This window comes from Xyrauchen texanus, chromosome 39 (assembly GCF_025860055.1).
Source record: "Xyrauchen texanus isolate HMW12.3.18 chromosome 39, RBS_HiC_50CHRs, whole genome shotgun sequence".
Lineage (NCBI taxonomy): Eukaryota > Metazoa > Chordata > Actinopteri > Cypriniformes > Catostomidae > Xyrauchen > Xyrauchen texanus.
This window is the reverse complement of record NC_068314.1, coordinates 13,231,759-13,255,027: the sequence shown is the minus strand read 5'-3', so window position 1 is coordinate 13,255,027 and position 23,269 is coordinate 13,231,759. Positions and strand designations below refer to the sequence as shown.

The following is a 23,269-nucleotide window of genomic DNA, read 5'->3' as shown; positions in this document are numbered from 1 at the left end:
GAGTGGATGAAAGCCTTTCGAGGCCTACAGACAGCTCTGAAAAACAATGCTGTTCTTTATAACCCTTCCTTTAACCAAAAGTTTGTGGTGCAGACGGATGCTTCTGAGAGGGGCATAGGAACGGTGTTGCTGCAGGGACCGCCTGATGACCGACGTCCAGTAGCCTTCATTAGTCGCAAGCTGTTTCCAAGAGAAGTTCGCTACTCTACAGTGGAAAAGGAATGTTTGGCAGTGAAATGGGCCCTGGATTCCTTGAGACACTATCTGCTGGGGAGGGATTTTACATTGGAAACGGATCATAAAGCTCTGCAGTGGTTAGAAAGGATGAAAGATTCCAATAGGAGGATTACAAGGTGGTACCTGGCCATGCAACCCTTTCGTTTTACTGTCCAGCATGTCCATGGCAAAGTCAATGTACCAGCGAGATGCTTGAAGTGCTTGACGGCCTGGCCGCACAAGATGTAATGTAGCTGCATAACCATCACACTCTACACTTTACACACTGCTCTCAATCTTCCCTATTCCTTCCCTCTTTTCATATCCCAGTAATATAGTTTGATAGAAACTTTAAATGCATAGTTAACATTTTCATTTATATATTGTTTATAATAACTATTCAAGACAAACTGGTTTCTATTTGAATTCTTTATTTATATTTTAGTACATCGTTAACTGGTTTGGAGTGCACACATGCTAGTTGCATTGTACTATTATTTGGCATTGTTACTTATATTTATTTCTGTTGAGTTTAAGTTACCGGTGATGTGGAGAGATCAATGGTGTTGATCCACGGTCATGATCAGCAGAAGCGGCGCTCTGGAGAGTGACAAAGATCGGGGTCCAGGCGGAAACCACAAATTTCATTTGGTTCCGCCCGAGCAAACCAAATGATGCAAACATCACAGGAAGAGGGAAATAGATACATTCTTGTGTTTAATATATTTATATGTAATTTATAGTTATGAAATGTTAGTGAATTATTTTGTTATTTTGTTTGTTCCTTTGTTTATCTGGATGTAATCTAGATGTATAAATGTTATATGTTAAATGTCATGTTAATGTTTATCCCCTATCGTGTTTAAGTGGACCTGCCGTCTTCCTTTATAAGCTTGGTTGTCTCAGTAAGGAGGTCAGTTTTACTCTGTTCAGTTCTCCTCAGTTGAGCAGTAGTTTGAGTTTTGTTCTGTTCAGTTGATCTCAGCATCTCAGTCTAATCAATTATGTTATTTGACTGAGTTAATTTGTTTAGTATATTTTCTGATTATTTGTTTGGCAGATTGTGGGTTACAATAAAGACCCATTTTTTTTTTTGGAAAGCTTGTGTTCTCGTGTCTGCCTGCTTGGTCCCTCACAGTGTCTATGCGTAAAACTCGTTAGCGCCACTCTGTGTTTCTTTCAAATATCTCACAGACCTCTAGGGCCAGGAGTAAATCAAGCCTACTGAGTTTTGTGCCAATAGGCATCCATTAACCTTGTCAAATAGGTGCTCAAACTTCATTGGCCGATGGCGGCCATGTTTTTTGAGATACGCTAACGTCCACATAGACAATCATGGCACCTTGGATAAAGACACTGCATGCTGATTTTCAACTCAAGCCACATGTTTTTTGGTATTATAGCGCCACCATGTTGCAAAACAGCAACACCAACTTTTCAGGACGACCAAAGACTGACCTCTTACATAAGCATGCCAAGTTTGGTGAAGATATCTAATTTCCTTCAAGAGTTATCACTATTTATGTAAATATAGCTAATCCCACTTCTGATGTTTTCACATACCTATGCTAGCTTTTGATATTGAGACTCCATAGAATCGTTTGGCACTAGTTTGGTCCCGATTGGATGAAAAACCTAGGACTAGTTTTCAAAAGTAGATTTTATGAAAAATCCTAGATGGCGGAATATTTTTATAGATGGAGACGGATATATACATATTGTTTGGATTGAGCCAAGGATTCCCATGGTATAAAGCACTTGAGTCTACGTCAAACAGTCTAAGAGTTATGATCAGTTACACATTTTTTGATCGCTGTAGCACCCCCTATTGATCAATTTGGCCAAGTCTATATATTTATATTTATGCATTTGGCAGGCACTTTTATCCAAAGCAACTTACAGTGCACTTATTACAGGGACAATCCCCCTGGAGCAACCTGGAGTTAAGTGCCTTGCTCAAGGGCCCAATAGTGGCACCTTGGTGGTGCTGGGGCTTGAACCCCCAACCTTCTGGTCAGTAACCCTGAGCCTCAACCACTGAGCCACCACAAGTTTATGTTTCTGAGTTGCAAGCAACACTACTACCATCTGACCAAGTTTCAAGTCTCTAGGCCTTACAGTACGCTCTGCCTGATCAGTTTTATGGTGGAATAATAATAAAAAATATAGCTGCAAGCAGCAATTATAGGGGCTCAAGCCTTTTAAGAACTTTCAAAGTATGCAAAAAAGGAATGTATTTGTTTATGCATATGTACTTTGTAAGTTGATGAATTTGCAAACTGGTGTTAAATATGATTGATGAAATAAATAACTAAAGTTCAACTTTTCTTTGATAATTATTGACCTAGGGAGTCCTAGATGTAGTTCACAATAGCAGGTATCATTGGAAAATATACAATAATTTATCATGACATAATTGGTTTCATTGTTCTTGGCATGAACCGTGGAATCTATCAAGACCAGAATCATTACAGTAGGCAGAAGGAGTCAATAGATATTAGCATTTTTATGAAATAGCATTATCATTTTTGACCACAAGGTTGCGCCTTCCTGAAGCTTTTTGAGTCAAAGACACATACCAAGTTTCGTAACAATATGCCAAGTCGTTCGTAAAATACAGCATTTTATGACTAAATTCAAAATGGCTGACATCCAAAATGGCCGACATAGGAATTTTTCATATTGTTGAACTCGCTATGCCTTACTGAATCTAATGAGACAAATTTGATGATTTTGTGACAAACTGTTCAGAAGTTAGAAGCAAAAATTAGCTTTTTTCATATCTCGTGACCAGTAGGGGGCAGTATGAAAATGCTGCAGGTAACCTCAGGGCCTAATGGTGATGAGAGGTAACATGTTTCGTCCCAATCCCTTAAAGCGTTGCGGAGATGCAGCCTCAAGATCTCTACCTTTGTACCAAATTTCATAACTTTCCCATAAGCGGTTCTATGGGCTGCCATAGACTCAAGGCAGAAGAAGCGGAAGAAGAAGAAGAAGAAGAAGAAGAAGAAGAAGAAGAAGAAGAAGAAGAAGAAGAAAACTAATGAAAACAATAGGGGTCTTTCGCCCCTTGTAATAAAAATCCTTACAATTACAATAGGGTTTCAGCCCTTCGGGCTTGAACCCCTAAATATATAAATAAATAACTAAATAAATAAAAATAAAAAACAACAACTAAAGAACAGCAGAACATGTTGGCTCCAATTATGCTTGATATTTATACTGCCTTTCTTATGCAATAACAGATATATGACGAGCAGAGAGTGAAGGCTTATGTAATTCATCACAGAAGGATAATAAAATCTGATTTTATTAATCTGGAGGGTTTGTTTTTTCTTCCAGGAGCTAATGAGGCATCCATCACTCTGGTGTAGTTTAAAGCACAGACTAAATTGCTAATGTACTCTGGTGATTATTTTGAGCTGTGGACACAAGCCACTTGATAAGTAGTGGCTTTTTGTTAACATTTCTTAAAAACAACAACAACAACAAAACAATTTACAACATATGCCATCAATTATTACACTGACACAAATTCTGTGTTACACTTCTCTTCCTTCTGTGTGTGGGTGTGTGGGTGATTGGAGGAGTGAGAAACACCAGACACAGAAGTCAGGTACATGCAGCAAAGGCAGTGTGTGTGCATGTGTGGTTGAAATGATCTCTTTTGAGGTGGGTCTGCATGTTTGTACGACTTCCTCTTTTGAACATGATTTTGTTTTTCAGTACAATTCAGTTATGTTATGTGCTGTTATGTACTCTCTCTCTCTCTCTCTCTCTCTCTCTCTCGCTCTCTCTGTCTCTCTCTCTCCTCCCTCCATCTACTCCATTCTCTATCTGTGTCCATCTCATTCACTGTTCCTCTCTGGATCTTCATTTCATGGTATGATTTTCACTTTGGTTTGCATGTGATGGCACTCTGAACTTTGTTGTGTTGGTATTCTCTGTGCCTTCTCTCTCTCTCTCTCTCTCGCTCTCTCTCTCTCTATCTATCTTGTGCACTTTTTACATTGTGTTTTCACTGTCATCCAGTCACATTTGCATAAATGACGTTTGTATTTCCTCTATCAGCAACAGAAACGGGTGTAAGCAAACTAAAGAGGGAAGAGGAACCAAAGGCCCCTTTGGTGAGAGAGGGTGACAGTCACGTGCACTCTACGAGTTCTTTTCACCATGCACTGTTTCAAAGGCAGCCAATGGATTTCCACATTGTGGATTTAAATGGGCAACCTGTAGCTGCTGCACTGTCTCCACTGAATTCCAACATTTGGTGAGTGATTAATGATTTCAATGTTTTACATCATGCACGCTGATCTTTTACAGATCCTTTGATGAGCTTGATAGGGACATCTTTCATAAGTGTAGTGGTTTGATGCATTGACGATTGATCAAAGATAAAGAGATATGAACAATATAAACAACTGTATTGAGTAGCTAATAATAATTTAGTTTTTTTTATTTCGGCAAGTGAGAGCTGAAGTAATATTAAGATATACCTTATAAAAGAAGCTAGGCAAAATGCTTTGCTCTAAAAACACCATCGCTATTTTAGTTTTCATAGTTCACAAAGACTTGGCTGTCAGCTTGTTCTTAAATCATTTTTAAATGTTTTATAAAGCATTCTAATTTGCGAGTAATGTCTGCTCTGTGAACCTTTAATTATTTTGTGAATATGTTACTGTAGAGCTGAACAGAAGTTTCAAAATCTTTCCAGTGTATAATTATCTCGTTTTCAAAAACAGTATGCATTTCTAAACTTTAAAGATTGAAAGAGGGCCTCACAGGGACAAATGCGATCATAAACCGTTAATCATGTTTTAAAAGGCGAAAAGGCGAAAAAAAGACACAAAAATATTTCGGAGGTGTTTTCTGTTGAACAAACGTGTGTCTGCACATTCCCTTAAATGTGAAAATAATCTAGTTTTTTAGGTAGGAGGTATTTGATGCTATCATTTTTCTAGAAATGAGTCATCATTTACCACCACGGTTTTCTGCCCTTACTCCCTGGGTGCTTTTTACAATATGCAAATATTAACTGTTTGTTTGCAGTAAATATTTACATTAAATCTTATATCCCCATTAGACACACAATCATAGGTTTATTCAAGAGTCTTCATTAAATTTTCACATTTTCATGATTAATTGCGGAAATAAAACTCAGTGGGTAAATGTACTATGAAATTGAGCACATCCATTTTTGAAGTAAAAAAATAAATCACACAATAACTGAAAAAGTGTTTCTGCTGGTAACACCATTTTCTTTTAAAGGCCAGATTAGCTAGCCTGCTCTGATACGCTCACATTCTGTAGCTTCTACACACACTGTCCACTATAATCATGCAGATTTTTTTGTACACTTTAGCTTCCTATTTATCCCTAAATTCCAATTCAAATAAGTAGAGGAATCATTTGATCCAGAGTGGCAGATTGGCTGATAAAAAAATGAAATAATAAAAACTGTTTCTTTTTTAGGTAATTAACAAGCTCTGTCTCTCAGCATCACAAGGGTTGTGTTACCATGGAAACTAGCAAGCAGAGCTTTGTTAAAGCTGCTGAGTCTCAGTGTTCAGTGCCTGCACAGAGAGAGGAAGAAATGCATGTTAAGGCCCCTCTCACAACCATGTATGTCCACACCATTCCTGCTCCTGGCATGCCGCCATATCCTCAGGCCCAAGCCGGAGCCTTGCAGGATGCAACGATTGTACCCCTGTTTTTGCCAGGGATGTGTAGCAACCAGGCTCTGACATTGCACATAGCCAGCAAGGCTGTTTTGCAGCAACAAAAGCAAAGGGCTCCAGCAACCTCACCCAGACCTAAGTCTACCGGGAAACATGTTTGCCCACACTGTGGCAAGGATTGTCTGAAGCCCAGTGTGCTTGAGAAACATCTGCGCTGCCACACAGGAGAGAGGCCATATCCATGCACCACTTGTGGCATCTCCTTCAAGACGCAGAGTAATCTTTATAAACACAAGCGCACCCAGGCTCATGCCCGCCTTTCGAGCGAATCTGACAAAGGCACCTTCAGCAGCCAGGATAGCACAGAATGTTCAAAAGACAACTGCACCACTCCATCCTCTGAGATGCATGGGGAAGACTCAACTGATGTAAAGAGAAGCGATGAAGTTCTTCCAGTAGTTTCAGTTACAACACAAGGTCAAGCAGGCTCTTCAGAAGGTAGAGGGTCTGGCAGGGAATGGGGATTACACAAGGCTGCCAAGGTTGGATTTAGCACAAAACCAGCACTACAGGAACAGGTAAATGCTTTGAGCAAAACTATAAGTAATAATTCTGCACCCAAACAGACAAGTGCACTGGGTGAGGATGGATGTGCACCACTGACTACAAATCGTACACCCCTTCAGAGACAGGAAGCCCTATTTTCCACACCATGGGAGTCACCCATGTCACGGGGAAAGTCTCAAAGCCATGACAGTACAGACTCTGGCTTTAGCGACTGCAGTGAGCCTCATTCATCCAGCAGTCCTAGGGCAAGCCTGTATGATCCTAGTATGGAATCACTGGCAGAAACAACAATGGAGCAGCAAGAACCTGGTTCCTTAGAGATGACCCTTGATGACTCCAAAAGCAAGGTGTCCATTCAGGAGAAGCAGAAGCTGGAAGAACATATTTCAAAGCTCATATATGAGAATAGTGTGTTGGTAGAGGATAAACAGCTGGAGAATGTGCGACCAAGAAAGACAGTATTGTCAAAACAAGGAAGCATTGATCTTCCAGTACCATACACTTATAAAGACTCCTTCCATTTTGAGATAAGGAGCAGCAAGCACATCTCAAGCTCACAAAAACAGGATAGAGGAGGTGGGGCTATTTACAGCTCCGTGCCTACACAACACTCCACTTGCCTGGAGCATGTGCCATTAACACGGAGCAGTTCTTTGCCCTTCACTGTGGGTGACAAACCACCTGATGGAGCAATTAATACAAATCTTAGCAGAAGGTGCAGTGCAGGGCATATTTACCCAGTTCAATCATCAGACCAACAAACACCAAGTCATCGCTCACTAGTTAGGCAGGTAGCAGTAGATTGCCTGCCTTTTGCAGAGAGATCACCAGTTGAAAGAGGTAGTATCAGCAGCCTTAACTCAGATGGAGATAGCACTGACATTGGAACAGAGCCAAGTATAAAAGGAAACTACAGGAAAAAAGCCAGGAAATTTGACTACACAAAATGGCACACTTACAAAGGTGGGACATTTAGGAAACTCTACAACACTGAGAAAGACTGTCCTCTGAAGACCAGAAAGACTGCACCTAGCACTGAGCAAACAGAAAGCCTAGATATTCAAATTAGCCAACAGCGAGACAGTGGATCTGTGTCTCTAAGCTTTACTTCCTGTTCTGTTGTCTGCTGTCTCCCCCAAACTGGCAATATGTCATTAGCACAGGAACCAATCCAGGCTATTTCTTCATATACGCTTCTAAAAAGTCCATATCAGAAAAACACAGTAGAAGAATCTCAGCAAATTTTAACTTTACAAAATGAACTTAAAGGGTCATTTGCCAGCTTTGAGAATAGTAATGTAAGAGAGGCAAAGCTGGACAAAGAGGAATTTGTAACACAACACAATGACTGTCATATCCCATCAGAGAGGAAGAAGCAACGCACTGGGAATGATGTGCATATGCTCATTAATTCAGATCTTCGAATGGGAAAGGCAAATGAAAATCTGTGTGGTTTAATGAGTCAACCACTGCTATCAATATGTGAAGCACACAGTTCCATCAGAGTTCCAGAGCAAAAGGTCAACATGCAAACTCTCAACCCAGAGGCCAGCTTCATACATCAGTTCTCAAATCCTCAAAAAAGTAAATTCCTTTGTAAAACTCGCAGCCCTGCTTTTTGTTTGAACAATATGAGTGGGATTTCTGGCACCCCTTCAGTTTCTACCAGCAGCTCTACAGTTCCTGAAGTCAAGACCAGCTTTCCTCCCAAGTACCAGCTGAAGATTCCATGTTCCACAGATGGAGTGTCAGCTTCATGTTCTGGCTCTACTTTAGTACATAACACTCCTTCAACCATTCCAGGTCTCATGCAAAGCCATCAAAATGCAGTAAAATGCCATCCTGAGGCACGTTTACCATGCTTAAAAGAGTGTCAAGGTGCTTCAACAGACAAAACCTTTGACCAGAGTGAACAAGATGCGTTATGTGCAACAACCTCATTGACTGTGTTATCGATTTCCTGTTCTGAGCAGAATCAAACAGACACATTATCCAAAGTACTGACACCATTTCAGGCTAACACTCCTACATCAGTTTCACTTGTTTCACCTATGCTGCCCCCATCAGTGCAGCATCAAGTTGCTTTATGGCAGAGTAAATGTACAACAGCTGTGGGAGAAATCCAGTCAACAGGTCCTGTATCATCAGCGTTGTATAATCCGCTAAAAGCTTTCACAGCATCAGAGAACACCCAATCTGTCATGTTGAACACAGTGCCAACACTGAGTCACTGTTCTGAATCTGCTCAAACCACACAAATTTACTCTTCAGCAACAATATCACCTACCATTCAAAACCATACTGCCTTGTCTGTGTCTACATCCGAAAAACCTCTTGGGCACACAACAGACTCAAAATCCACACTATATGAGAATACTCTGAGTAGCACTGCCTCTAAAATGTCCACTTGTGAAGGGTCCCAGTGTGAAGAAAAGGTAATACTACTAAATGGCACAGCAGAGTCACAGGCTCCTAACACGTTTTATGTACGAACAGCAGACCTCCAGATTTTCATGCAACTAATTTCTGATGAACAGTTAGCACTGATAGAGCCTCATATCGAAATGCCAGACTTCAAAGCAATAGAAAGCTATTCTGTGAGCAACAGAGTTCCTGTAACTTCAAACACAAACCAGACATCTCTTTCACGGGAAGAATATAATGATGATGTGACCAATGTGTTTGTGGCGCAAGAAATGGTAAATAATGGTGAAATTGGCAAAACAACAGAACAAATAGTTTCTAAGTCATGTGGATCTTCTAATTCAGACAGCAGAAAAGAGAGGGTCTGTGGTTTAAACCTTCAAAATAATAATACTATTGCAAAATCCAGTCCTCAATGTGTGTCATCCTGGTCACACCCACAGACAAAGTTTCATATCTCTACGATGGATTACAGTCAAAATCCAGCAGGACAATTATATGAATCACACAAGATATCTGAGAATGTCCAGGAAAGAAAATCTGCCAGGTTTGATGTTGCCACAGAGTCACATCACAAACATGGGTCTGGTGACAAACTGAGTGAACCTCATTTAGGGGACGAGAGCTATTTAAAAAGAGAGAATGACAAAGACCCCCAAAACTGTTCTGAGCTTAACCTAAATCCCATCAACTCCTCTGACCCCACACCTAAGGTTACATTTAGACAGGATAAAACATCCCCAGTGGTCAAAGATGAACATATTACAGCCAAAAAAACAACTGTTTTAAAAGATACATTTTGTCTAATGGAGTCAAATTACACTCAAACTATAAACAATACTGAGCCAGAGGAACCACACCAAACAGGGCACCTTATGCCAATCACATTATCAAGAGATTGTGAAAGGGTTCAAACAAAGATATCTACACAGCTCGGATCTTGTATATCTGAGAATAAGATCCCATTAACCTCTCCCACAGAATCACAACAGATGCAAAAGGTGCTGATCTCTACAAAACAACCCAGTCATAACAAGCCATGCTGGGCTGCATGTGCCACAAATTCAGCTATGAGAGAAATGAGAGCATGTGGCACAGGTAAGCTCAGCTGCAAGCATGGTGTCCTGAAGAATGAAACATCTTGTCCAGAGCAAACACCTACACAGGATCAGTTCCAACAATCATTTGGTCTAGGTCCAACAGGAGACTTTGGGAGTAACAGTAGTAAAGTGAAAGCATACTGTCCGATGCTGAACAGGACATCTCACGTTGAAGACAACAGCAAATGCAGAGATTTCCAGAGAGATGTCGCTCTCCATACACAACATGCCAATCTGGATAAATTTACAGGTAGGTCCAAAATACTGTATATTACAACAGTGCATAGTTGTTTCAATTAATTTTCAATTATGTTTTTATATTATTTGTATAGAGCTTTTTCAAAATATTTTTCCAGCTTTGTAGTAAAGAAGAATAAATTTAAAAAAAAAAAGAAGAAAACTGTTACTGTTACTAACCCCCAAGTCAGTATGCCAAGGCAGCTGTGCATAAGAAAAACTCCTAAAGATGTTAAATATATAATGAAGAAAACCTTGGGAGGAACAAAACTCAGCATATGGAGTCAGCCCTCCTCCTCAAGCTACCACCACATGTTGCATTATATTGTCTTTGTTACATTTTTATTTGTTTTCTCCATAGTAAGATGGCCATGAAGTGCAAAACAAAACAACAAATCTAAAAACACAATGGCAAATCCAAAGACAAAATAAAAATTCAGAAGAAAATCAACAAAGCATAATAAAATAGCAAACCCGAAAACACAATGCAAATCAGAAAAAAAAAAACAAGTTAGAAAACACAACAGCAAATCAGAGAACACAGCAGCAATTAAAAAAGCACAACAGCAATTCAGTCGAAACTGAAAGGGTAGGAATAGCTTCTCGCAATATTGGTTGTGTGAATGAGACCTAGTCCTTTCTTCAGGATTTATTCACTGATTATTTCAAAATCCATACCAAAAGTTCACTGACTGAAAAACAAAAACATTCGAAGTGTTTTCTCTCTCGGGAAAACAGTAATAGGAAACTTTATAACACAGAGTAAAAACAGCAAGCGGGAAAAGTTAGTTTTAGGTACGATATTCATGTTCTCATGCTTCATCTAGTACGTAAGGGACCGTCTTAAAGTCCACAAACTGTGCTAAAACTTTGGTGGCATCCAATCGTTCATTCAATTTGTATGTTATAACTTAAAAAACACTGTTGTTTAAAACAAAAACAAAAAAAATCTAAAGATTATTCTGGTTGCTGCCAATGGATAGATTTCCCAAGTATATCTTATTATTTGGATACAGTATTCAATTATTTTAGAAGAAACACCACTAAAATTCATCAAGATGCAATTTTTACATTACAAAGGTTGTAGCAGGCTGCCAGTGGTGTGAATTACTAACTTACTTTTATTATTATTATTACAAACCAGTACAGAGGAAAGGACTAGGTATTCTCCACACAGCCAATGAGGTGAGAATCTATTCCTATCACTTCCATTTCGACCGAATTGCTCTTGTAATTTCTGATTTGCTGTTGTGTTTTCTAACTTGTTTCTGGATTTGGTGCTGTGTTTTCTGATTGGCTCTTTTGTTTTCTGATTTGACGTTGTGTTTTATAATTTCTTAATGTGTTTCTGAATTGATATTTTGTCTTTGGATTTGCGTTGTCTTTTAAGGTTTGTTCTTTAGTTTTGCACTTCACGGGCACTGTACTTTAGTCGTGCCATTTCATGCCATATCATGGCTGTAGCCAGCTATGAGGTATTTTTTTTCATATTCAAAAATACATTTTGATGCTATGTACAAACTGAATAATAATATATATAAAAAAGCAGTTGATAACTCCTTTGAGTGACTGCGTGCATGTATAATTAGTTTAGACAGGGATGGATTCTTTAGTGTCCGCCAATAATCCAAATGTGTGATGAAATGGTGCTATATTCAGCTGCGCAGCTCATTTGCGGGGCAGAGCAAAGGCGTCTGATCTCACTAATCACATGCGGCGTGCTGTCCCGAGGTTAACACAGTGATTCGCGTGTGACCCATTTACATTTTACACAGAATTCTCTGCTAAAACTAGTTGAAACAAGATTAAACAGCCCGTCATACCAAACTACAGTGACGAGGTAAACAGGAAAACATTGTTCCATTCACAACAGTAATTACCTTTTCAGCATCCTTATAGAAATATGCCTGACAATTACTGTAGTAACATTAGGCTAACTGTAGTTGTAACTATGGTATTTTGCTAGAAATAGTGTATATATTTGTAATAAATGTTAATATTATTAGCCTACAAAAATATGAAATATTGTATTATCAGGGCAATAAAAGTCACTTTTATCGAGGTTGATTTTATTATTTCTACATGTGTTTATGATATTGTTTTTCATTACAAATTCCATTGATTATTATTTATTCATTACAAATTAATTACATACAATAATTGCATCTAACCATGGTGATTTTTTTTTTTTATGTATTTTTTTAGATTTGCATGATCTTACTACTACCATAGTTAAACTCTGGATACTATAAACGAATAATTGTAAAAGTCATAAATGCAATTTTTAACAAAAAAAAAAAGCGTTAAAGCCTGGACATTCATGAATTAAGTATGAAGCCTTTGTAAATATGTTTAGTTCTAATGAACTTTAATTGAAAATGTGAATTAAATGTAGCTTCCACTCAGTAACTCTTTGTTAATGTCATGTTCATGGACTTACAGTGACACTTAGTGGTGTGGATGCAGTATTATTCAAAATCGGCAGTTTTCAGTTACAGATGCCATTGTAGAAATCACTATTCACAATCAACCATGATTAATTTAATCAATGAGTGAAAGTGTCCAATAACAAAATGGTTACTGAGATTAAGCCAGTAGTATTAATCTGGTCATGTGATTCTAAAATGGCAGCCCCTATGAGAATAAAACATATTTTATAAGGTTACTGATATGACTACATTCCTCATCTCATGTGAGTGGTCATGATTTTATACATATGTTTCAAAATTATAATTAATTTCTTCAGGAGTAAAACTTTTTTAAAGGGTAAAAAATTACTGAGTGCACTTTTAAATAATTAAGAGTTATTGGATAATATTAATATGTAACATAGCCCTAGATAAATTAGTTGTTAATTAACTTTAGCTGTTTTTCTTTAGTTAATATGAGTAAAATTTTCTGCCCAACTTAAAATCAATGCTTTATTTTCAAATGTCCATTTCTATATGAGAATAATTCAGTATTAATATTGATTTATGTCCTTTAATTTTGATATTTAATTTTGATGTATAGAATATGTTGTGTTTGTAGGTATAGGCTAATTTTGTTAAAAGTCTTGACACCTCACCATGGACCTCACTAATTTTCAAGCCCTGGCTATGGCTCAGTATAATTCCAGTGTTTGCATGCAGTCAGGCATTAGCAAATAAACTGCATAACAACAACAACTTACATTTATATAGCACTTTTCTCAAACTCAAAGCACTTCACATAGTATAGGGGGAATCTCCTCAACCACCAGTGTGCAGCATCCACCTGCATGATGCTGCAGCCATAGTGCACCAGAACGCCCACCACACACCACACACACCAGCTATTGGTGGAGAGGAGATGGTAGAGTGATGTAGCCAATTCAGGGATGGAGATTATTAGGAGGCCATGATTAGATAGGGGCCAATGGGGGGAATTTGGCTAGGACAGCGGGGTTAAACCCCTACTCTTTACGAGAAGTGCCCTAGGGATTCTTAATGACCACAGAGAGTCAGGACCTCGGTTTAACGTCCCATCCAAAAGACAGTGCTTTTTTTTTTTTTTTTTTTTTACAGTAGAGTGTCCCCATCACTATACTGGGGCATTAGGACCCACACAGGGTGAGCACCCCCTGCTGGCCTCCCTAATACCACTTCCAGCAGCAACCTTGGTTTTTCCCCAGGAGGTCTCCCATCCAGGTACTCAACCCTGCTTAGCTTTCGTGGGCAACCAGGCAATAGCTGCAGGGTGATATGGCAGCTGACAAACACTGGTATAACAGGGTGACATAACATTTTCTCTCCACAAGGTGGTGACAAGACATCATAACTTCTCCTAGGTTCCAACACTATCTTTCTCTTATTTTTATTTTATTTTCTCATGAACACCAACAACTCATGAAAAACCCTATTAGTATTCAAAACTATAAAATAACAAATGATGAAAATTCTGACAGCATGAAAGCCAACAGGAAAGAAAATATACTTCTCAATTGTTTTAAGACAGTACAGAGATTGAATGCAGATGGCATGCACATTTTTCCTCATGTTTCTTGCACCTCAAAAATTTGAACACATAACACTTCTAATAAAATGTTTCCCAGACCAAATAATTTGAGATATGCTTATAACATTAATATTAGGAAATAGCTGTATACTCTTACTGTCAATAATGTCAACAATTGTGTCTTTTTTATTTATCCTATGCAATTTTCAGAGAAACATCTGAGACAAAGTTGATCCTAAAATAATAAACATAACTGAAATCTCAAATTAGCCTCCAGAGCAATAAAACTATCCTCTCAATATTTAAAAAAATATATTGGTCAAACACATTTGTAAATTTCAGCCAATGTAATATCAGAAATTCCATGTTTTCCAGTATTGAATGAGAGACGCCATAACCATCTAAGTTTGGGATGCAACACAGGGCAAAATGGGGGCCTGGGTAGCTCAGCGAGTATTGACACTGACTACCACACCTGCAGTTGTGAGTTTGATCCAGGGCGTGCTGAATGACTCCAGCCAGGGTAGAGTCACATGGGGTAACCTCCTTGTGGTCGCTATAATGTGTGGTTCTCGCTCTCGGTGGGGCTCTCGGTGGGGCTCTCGGTGGGGCACGTGGTGAGTTGTTCATGGATGCCATGGAGAATAGCATGAAGCCTCCACACGCGCTACATCTCTTTGTAACTTGATCAACAAGCCACGTGATAAGATGCATGGATTGATGTCTCAGACGTGGAGGCAACTGGGCATTCCAAATTGGGGAGAAATAAAAAAAAAAAGAGAGATGGCAAAATGTTTGAACATGCTGTCTTGCATAGTCAGAAACAGTTACATGGCAATTTCCATTCAGAAGCATAGGCTTTTTTGAATCCAGTATGATCTCCAAGATTTGAGTGTGGGAGGGTAAATTTAAGGTGAACATGTCACATTTCACATCACATTCTCTGCGGCATTTTGTCCTTCCCTAACCTCTCTAATTCCACTGTATCCCCACTAATCTGATGCTTCTCTTATCAGTCAAAGTCACTTGTTGTGGGAAACATTTGTTCCTTGCAGTCTTTATGGTGTAAACAGCACTATAAAGAAATTATCTTTTTTTAGGTCACAGGTCACTCAAATTAGTCACAGTAACAAATATAAAGAATGTCAAGGGTTGATTAGAGGGGCTTAGAATAAACATAACATACAGCCCTGCCTGGTAAGTCCTCTTTGTAAAAATATTCTTGTCTCAATGCTAAAAGAAGACAAGTAAAAGTCTTCCAATGCATCCTAGTGGTAAAACGAATGGTGGTCCCACTGTTTCAGATAAGATAGTCAAACAACAGCAGTCTTAACCTCTAAACCAGCCTGGACTGGGACAGGATTGATGAATCAGATGTTTTCAGGGAATCGACAGGGTGCTCACAAGAGGTCACTGGATGAAGGACCCCATAGAGACCCACCAGATCACAAACCCAGAGGTTAAAGGGGGATTTTGTGCCTGTCTCCTTTCCAGACAGTTGACGTGCAATTTGAGAGCCAAACATAGCCTCCTCTTCGAGAGCAATGCTGCACAGAGACATGTGCTAGAGTTCAGCCAAACCAAATCCACCCCAGAGAATCATCAGGACTATCATTTTTATATCTCCACCATCATAATATAGTACCACATGTCGGTCAGTGTGTCTTGATATACAATGTGAAACTGTCATATTATTTTTTCCTCATTTGTCTGATATTTGGTTTGCAATGAGCCATATGTTCCAGGAGTCTGAAGAGCAAAGCATAAATTGTATAGAATTTCTGGCTGTAACATATGAATTCAGAAAATCAGTTTTTGTTCAGTTTTAAAGTGATGTCCTTGTCCAATTTATCAGTTTATACTTCAAGAGGTTTCAGATGTTCAAACTTAACTTACCTAGACTGTATATATATAATTATATATATATATATATATATATATATATATATATATATATATATATATATATACACAGTGCATCCGGAAAGTATTCACAGCGCTTCACTTTTTCCACATTTTGTTATGTTACAGCCTTATTCCAAAATTGATTAATTTCATTATTTTCCTCAAAATTCCACAAACAATACCCCATAATGACAATGTGAAATAAGTTTGTTTGAAATCTTAGCAAATTTATTAAAAATAAAAAACGAAAAAAATCACATGTACATAAGTATTCACAGCCTATGCTCAATACTTTGTTGAAGCACTTTTGGCACCATTCTTCTTTGCAGGACCTCTCAAGCTCCATCAGGTTGGATGGGGAGCGTCAGTGCACAGACATTTTCAGATCTCTCCAGAGATGTTCAATCAGGTTCAAGTTTGGGCTCTGGCTGGGCCACTCAAGGACATTCACAGAGTTGTCCCGTAGCCACTCCTTTGTTATCTTGGATGTGTGCTTAGGGTCATTGTCCTGTTGGAAGATGAACCTTCACCACAGTCTGAGGTCCAGAGCGCTCTGGAGCAGGTTTTCATCAAGGATGTCTCTGTACATTGCTGCATTCATCATTCCTTCGATCCTGACTAGTCTCCCAGTTCCTGCCACTGAAAAACATCCCCACAGCATGGTGGTGTCAGCATCATGCTGTGGGGATGTTTTTCAGTGGCAGGAACTGGGAGACTAGTCAGGATCGAAGGAATGATGAATGCAGCAATGGATGGTATTGTGCAGGTGATGAGTGGTGCCTGGTTTCCTCCAGACATGACGCTTGCCATTCAGGCCAAGAAGTTCAATCTTTGTTTCATCAGACCAGAGAATTTTGTTTCTCATGGTCTGAGAGTCCTTCAGGTGCCTTTTGGCAAACTCCAGATGGGCTGTTATGTGCCTTTTACTGAGGAGTGGCTTCCGTCTGGCCACTCTACCATACAGGCCTGATTGGTGAAGTGCTGCAGAGATGGTTGTTCTTCTGGAAGGTTCTCCTCTCTACACAGATATGCTGGAGCTTTGTCAGAGTGACCATCGGGTTCTTGGTCACCTCCCTGACTAAGGCCCTTCTACCCCGATAGCTCAGTTTGACTGGGTGGCCAGCTCTAGGAAGAGTCCTGGTGGTTCCAAACTTCTTCCATTTACAGATGATGGAGGCCACTGTGCTCATTGGGACCTTCAATGCTTCTGAAATTTTTCTGTACCCTTCCCCAGATCTGTGCCTCGATAAAATTCTGTCTCGGAGGTCTACAGACAATTCCTTGGACTTCATGGCTCGGTTTGTTTAGGATGTTTAGATATGTTTACTGGAAAACAAGACAAAAAAAATCTGATTTAATATATCTTATCTAAATTATATCCTGAAAACAGATCATTAAGGTAACAACACTTTTAAAGTGTATAACAAGCCTAAATAAACAGCTGGACGTACATGCACTCTTATGGATGTTCATGTTTTAAACGGTTCATGGTAAACAGCCTTCTGCAGCTGTGAAAAATAACACTTCTCCCATTTCAGTAAATACCCCTTTATCTGTCTGAGCTCAGGCCAGGTGAATTTTAATTTTTATACTTGGATCTGCCCACATTGTCAGTCAAATGCCCAAAGGAACCAAAAGGACAGGCTAAGACCCAGCATTAGTGCCAGACTCCAAAATCCCTTAATAAATATACTGCATTCATTCATGTTTTTCCCTTAGGGCCTGTGGAGGATGGGGCCTTTCAGAGGGACCCTGGGACACAGAGCATGGAGTCAGTCCCCAAGGAACCTGAGAGTGGATGTGGAGAGTGGGAGAGGCGGGCCACAGAGGTGGCTGACACCAACAACACAAGCCAAGGCTGCAAGAACAATGGCAAACAGGACAAAGGAAAGGTGAGAGACAGACAGAATGGCTTGTGGAGAATGAGAGGTCATAAGGTGAATAGGTGGTTACAGGTAATATCTTAAAACATTCAAATCCTAGAAAAAGTGGGAATACACAACCAGGTGTTTAGCATAACACTGAAGGCTATGATGTTCTAATAAGAAATTTCACACTGTGAATAGAACAAATAAGGCTCTATTTGTGATGTTTGTACCAAGTTTTAACAACAGGGTCTGTGTGTTTTATTATAGGGCCTATTTACACATAGTCACTTTATGCATCTTGATAAATCAGATTGCTCTTCAATTTGGTAGGCACATTCCATCTATACTTGGCCACATAAATGTGTCTCTGCTAAATGAATATAAATTTTATTTACTTTTCCTGCACTATTTGCAATTTATTTCCATTATAATGATAATGCTTGGCAGTGTGAGAGAGATTCTGTTAAACAATCTCTTTGCCCTCATATGAAAATTATTTGCATTTCACGGTTGCTCTATTCATGTAACCATCTCATCCATGACTGCTCTTTCACATGTGGATTGCAGGGTTCCAAAATTTCCATCTGCTGATGTAGTTCCATTTGGGAAGAAGTAAAGTCTACTTATGTTGTCTGAACAACAAGGTGCACTTATACTTGGTCGAGTCTGTGTATGTAGTCCTGAGGTGATTTGATTGCTACAGTATATATCACGAATGTGTCTTGAAGGGCATTTCGGATCATTAAAAATGCATGAAGTGACCAAGTGTAAAACTGTAAAGTGAGTTATCTATAGGAGAGTCTTAAAATGAAAAGCATTTTCTTGCTGCGAAACAAGCAAGCAAGTCACTATATATTTCTATTGAAAACAGGATGAGAAACCCTGTGAGGAACATCAAACAGCTGAAGCACAAGCTCACCCTCATGTCTCCCAGGATGTGATTAATGTGTCCCTCCACATTGTAGACCAAACTCAGCATGACAAATTCAGCATTTCAAACTATCCAGCACCTTCGATCTGCACGAACATCCATTCACATACCTGTCAACCTCAAGGTCATAGGGAACGTGACAACTACATCAGAAGAGATAGCAAGAATGAAGGATTTGGGAAACATACTCAAGAGACTAGCCAAATGCAGTCAAAATCTCTTGGACATGACAAAAGGCTTGTTTCATTATCATCAGGGCAAAGTGTGTCAGGATATGCCAATCAAACGAGCAGACATCTTTTGGTACATCCACTCTCGGTTAATGCCATGCAAATGGAGGTCCAAAAGGAGACACAGACAAGGAGCGCTAAGACCCACTGGACTTATTCAAAAGCCACACAAGCCCAGGTGCTCTCACAACAACACAAAACAATATCACAACAAACCGTATCAGCCAGTGTTTCACAAAACCACTGCTGTGCTTCAAGGACTGAGCTGGTCAACACAAGTATTATGTCATCATCCAGTGTTTTATACAAATCTCATTCCAATGCCCCACAGCAAACTTTTAGTCAAGTCCCACACACCAATCAAATATGTTCTCCGGCCACACATAGCAACTCAACAGAGTCTAAACTATGCTATTCAGGTAATAATAGTTACCTGGAACACGAGGACAGTAACAGCAGCAGTGATGATGAGCAAAAGCTAGTCATTGAACTTGAGTAAGGCAAAAACACAAACAAACAAAGGTTTTTTATGGAGGGAACTTTCCACTGACTTAAATGCTGACAAATTAAGCTAATTATATTTACCACACCCTAATTCTAAATCTACCCCTTACAGAGAGCTACATTTTTAGATTTTAAATTATGTAGTCTCACTTCACGAAGCTGTTTCTACCATGAGGAACTTCCAAAGTTCCCACAATGTTCATTACCAGTCAAAAGTTTATACATTCATTCTTTATTAATAGTATTAAAGGTTTGCAGACAATTCAGAATAATTGGAATTGTAAAAGAATTGGAATTGTAAATGTATTTACCAAAAAAAATTCAACTAATTAGAAATATATTATATTTCAGCATCTTCAAAGTAGTCAGCCTTTATTTACAGGTCTTCAGACTTTGGGCATTCTCTGAACTAACTTCGTAAGGGTTATCATGTTTGATGGCCACTTGTAAACTGACTTTTCTTGAGAATAAAAAGTTTAGCTTTGTAGTGAAATTAAGAATCTGGCACAATTTATGTTTGTCTGCAAAAATATATTTCAAGGATATAAGCATAAGTCTTTAGAACAAAAGTTTATTTTTAATCATTAGAAATTCAGTCAAATGTGTCCAAACTTTTGACTGGTAGTGTAGGATTTGTCAGGATATTTGGTCCTCACAAAGATGGTGACACAACCTTACTTCCAGATCTGCAGACAACCTTTTTAGACAATTGTTTAGTGGCCACATCTGCACCCAAGTCTATGTAGACACAAAAAGCCCAATACAGGACCTGCATCATCATGCTACCACCCATCAAAATGTGCAGTGAATTTTTTCACACCCCCAGGAGTTTGACCTCTTGCTTTGGCAGGGCACCTGGAGAAAGCATGCAATGCATGCACACTTTCTCTTCTAGAGTGTGATCTCTTAATATGATCCACCAGGCTGACTCAGTGCAAGTACAAAGTCATGCCCAAACATACATTTTCACTGAGAATGTCATCAGGGATCAGTCATCAGGCCATCAGTACATGCAGCGAAGGCAATGAGTCAGCAGCCAGTTAGAGGCCTCTGACACTGAAACTAAAAACATCACATATATTAACGTTCCTGCAGTATCATCACTTTTCTTTGCTGAATATTATTGCTTACACAAAGACATTTGATGGATAACAACTATATAATGATCTTTGGAATACTATACATTTATATGTGTTTTAATTGATATACTGTTAAAAATCAACAATACTTTTTTTTATTTGTTTTACATTCTGATATATATATATTTGCATTTCCTCATTGCTGTCCATCTGGGGGTGTAACACAAGCACACATTTTAAGCAAAACATTTCACAAATAGAAATTTGTTAGGTATTTGGACACTTTCTGGTTGTCAAACATTAGTTGAGCATGTCCATGGTTAATGGTAAACTACGCCTGTGGTGACTCTTCTAAGACACCTGTGTGAACTTGTGGGGAACTGACCTCATACAGTACATTTACTTAAAATTACCTTGACATCAGTTGCTTAAAAGTAATTGTAAATGTGGCTCAGAAATGTTAAGTTAGTTTTCAGTAAAGCTCTAGCGTCATTTGTTTGCAGATGCCACTTGCTTGATTATTTTGTATCTAATGTAATAACATTCATATTTTTTTCATGAATGTTTATTTTTTGTTTATATATATTTATATATATATAAAGTCTTCAGTGTCCAAATGCTTTTTGTGGCCAATGTATCCACACAGTGCGATTTATGATAAGTTGTTCAAGTGAATTTCAAATCACCTGAACAAATCTTATTTATGTCAAAGTTCTATTAAAGCTATATGGCATTATACAGTATTATTAAGTTTGTTTTAACCAATTCAACATCTGCCATGTTTTGACAAAACAGATGCCTTGCAGGGGCAAGTAAACCTCCAAAAAGAAGTGCACAGAATGATCACATGGGAAAATCGGTGACATTTAAATGTTTTGACATTTAAAATTGTTCTGTGCTTTTCAAATTGCCAGTGAGGCTGAAGCTGGAACTACGCTTTCTTTGTCTTTGATTGGATGTGACTTTAACGGCAAAGTGCATCAGATTTTCGGAACATTTGAATATTCATTACATTGATATAATTTGATGTGTAAAGTTGTCGAAAGCTTTTTGAGGTGGGACTAATGTTCTAGGTGGAACAACCTCTAGTTATTCATCACCAACGTAATTCCTGTGCTCTGAACCTTTTACTTATGTTGGAAATACCTTATTGTACATGTGATTTGTACTGGAAAACAAAGAGGGAGGAGTCAATTATTATCATTATTATTTGGTAATTGTCATTATGCCACAAATTCTGTCAAGCTTTACTTGTTTTGAGCCTGGAACATTCCTTTAGACCTGGAAATAAGCAGACAGTTCTAGACTTTAATAATAAATAAATACATTTTTTGGCTTTAAATGATTAATGCATATACTTCTTTGTAAGACTGATCAGATTTTCTTGCTTACATTGAAGCACACAACATGCTCATTGGAACATTCTCAAATCATGCTGAGATAAAAAGGATCATCAGTTTTGCAAAATGTTTACAATGTTGACCCATCCACTAATCTGAAACCTACACCTAAACTTAGCCTAACCCTATCTGTGCCTTGAATTTGGTAGCAGCAAATTTCAATCAAATTAGTTTCGTAAAACAATGTGTATGTATGGGTAGATATTCACATAAATAATTACATGCATGTACCATAAATGTAAGTACAATATAACAACATGTATGTACACAATAAATACATTGTATTAATTGCTTGATTTTCTTAATGTTCTGTAAGTACATAGGAGGTAAATACCTCTAATTTAAAATGGGACCCCAAATACTACGAAATTCAAGTAAAGTTTACAATGATGTCACAGTGACATCACTGGACTTCCTGTTCCTGTTGCTGATGGCATGCTGCATGAGTTTTTATAGCCTGCTTAGCATTGCTTATTCTTATACTCTTACTGTTTCATCTATTTTACCTGTTGCTGTTGGCGCATAGCTCGAGTCTGTGTTTGTAGCCTGCTAGCTTTTTTAGAATTGCTTATATTTCTGTTTTCAGCCTTTAATCCTTAACATCTGCCATTTTTCAGATCGCATCTGGTTTCCCCCTGCATTATTCTCCTATCGCGAGTCAGCTGCATGCATTTTCAATCAAAGCACTATTTGTAAATTAAATTATTACAGATCATAGTTTGGATGTGCTCTGTTTGACTGAAACCTGGCTTTAACCAGATGAATATATTAGTTTAAATTAATCTACTCCCCCAGGTTATTGTTATAAACACGAGCCTCATCTGAAGGGTTGAGGAGGAGGTGTTGCTACAATTTACAGTGACGTTTTTGGTGTTACTCAGAGGACAGGATATAAATTTAAGTCTTTTTAACTAATAATGCTTAATGTGACACCGCTTAATTCTGTCATCTTTTACCCTTGCTACAGTATATAGAGCACCTGGGCCTTATTCTGATTTCCTTGGTGAATTTGCTAATTTTTTATCAGATCTTGTAGGTACTGTACAAAGAGCTTTAATTGTTGAGGACTTCAACATTCACAAAGATAATGAAAATAACACATTGTGATTAGCATTTATCGATATTCTCTACTCTCTTGGAGTCAGACAAAATGTA

General features: G+C 38.5%; 1 protein-coding gene across 1 annotated transcript; it reads left to right on the top strand.

The window, feature by feature from the left end:
* Positions 1–5,734: 5,734 nt before the first annotated feature.
* On the top strand, positions 5,735–22,378 carry znf831 (zinc finger protein 831). Its single transcript, XM_052111431.1, has 4 exons — positions 5,735–7,552; positions 7,700–10,235; positions 17,822–17,994; positions 18,842–22,378. Exons 1-4 carry the CDS (start codon positions 5,735–5,737, stop codon positions 19,628–19,630), a joined length of 5,316 nt encoding a protein of 1,771 aa, XP_051967391.1. The 3' UTR covers positions 19,631–22,378.
* The last annotated feature ends 891 nt before the right edge of the window (positions 22,379–23,269 follow it).

Bases quoted from the DNA above. Each gene is read 5' to 3' on its own strand.
- znf831 (XM_052111431.1), top strand. From the start codon at position 5,735: ATGGAAACTAGCAAGCAGAGCTTTGTTAAAGCTGCTGAGTCTCAGTGT. The intron at 10,236-17,821 runs GTAGGTCCAAAA...TTTTTCCCTTAG, and splicing joins CAATCTGGATAAATTTACAG to GGCCTGTGGAGGATGGGGCC. The intron at 17,995-18,841 runs GTGAGAGACAGA...TATTGAAAACAG, and splicing joins GCAAACAGGACAAAGGAAAG to GATGAGAAACCCTGTGAGGA.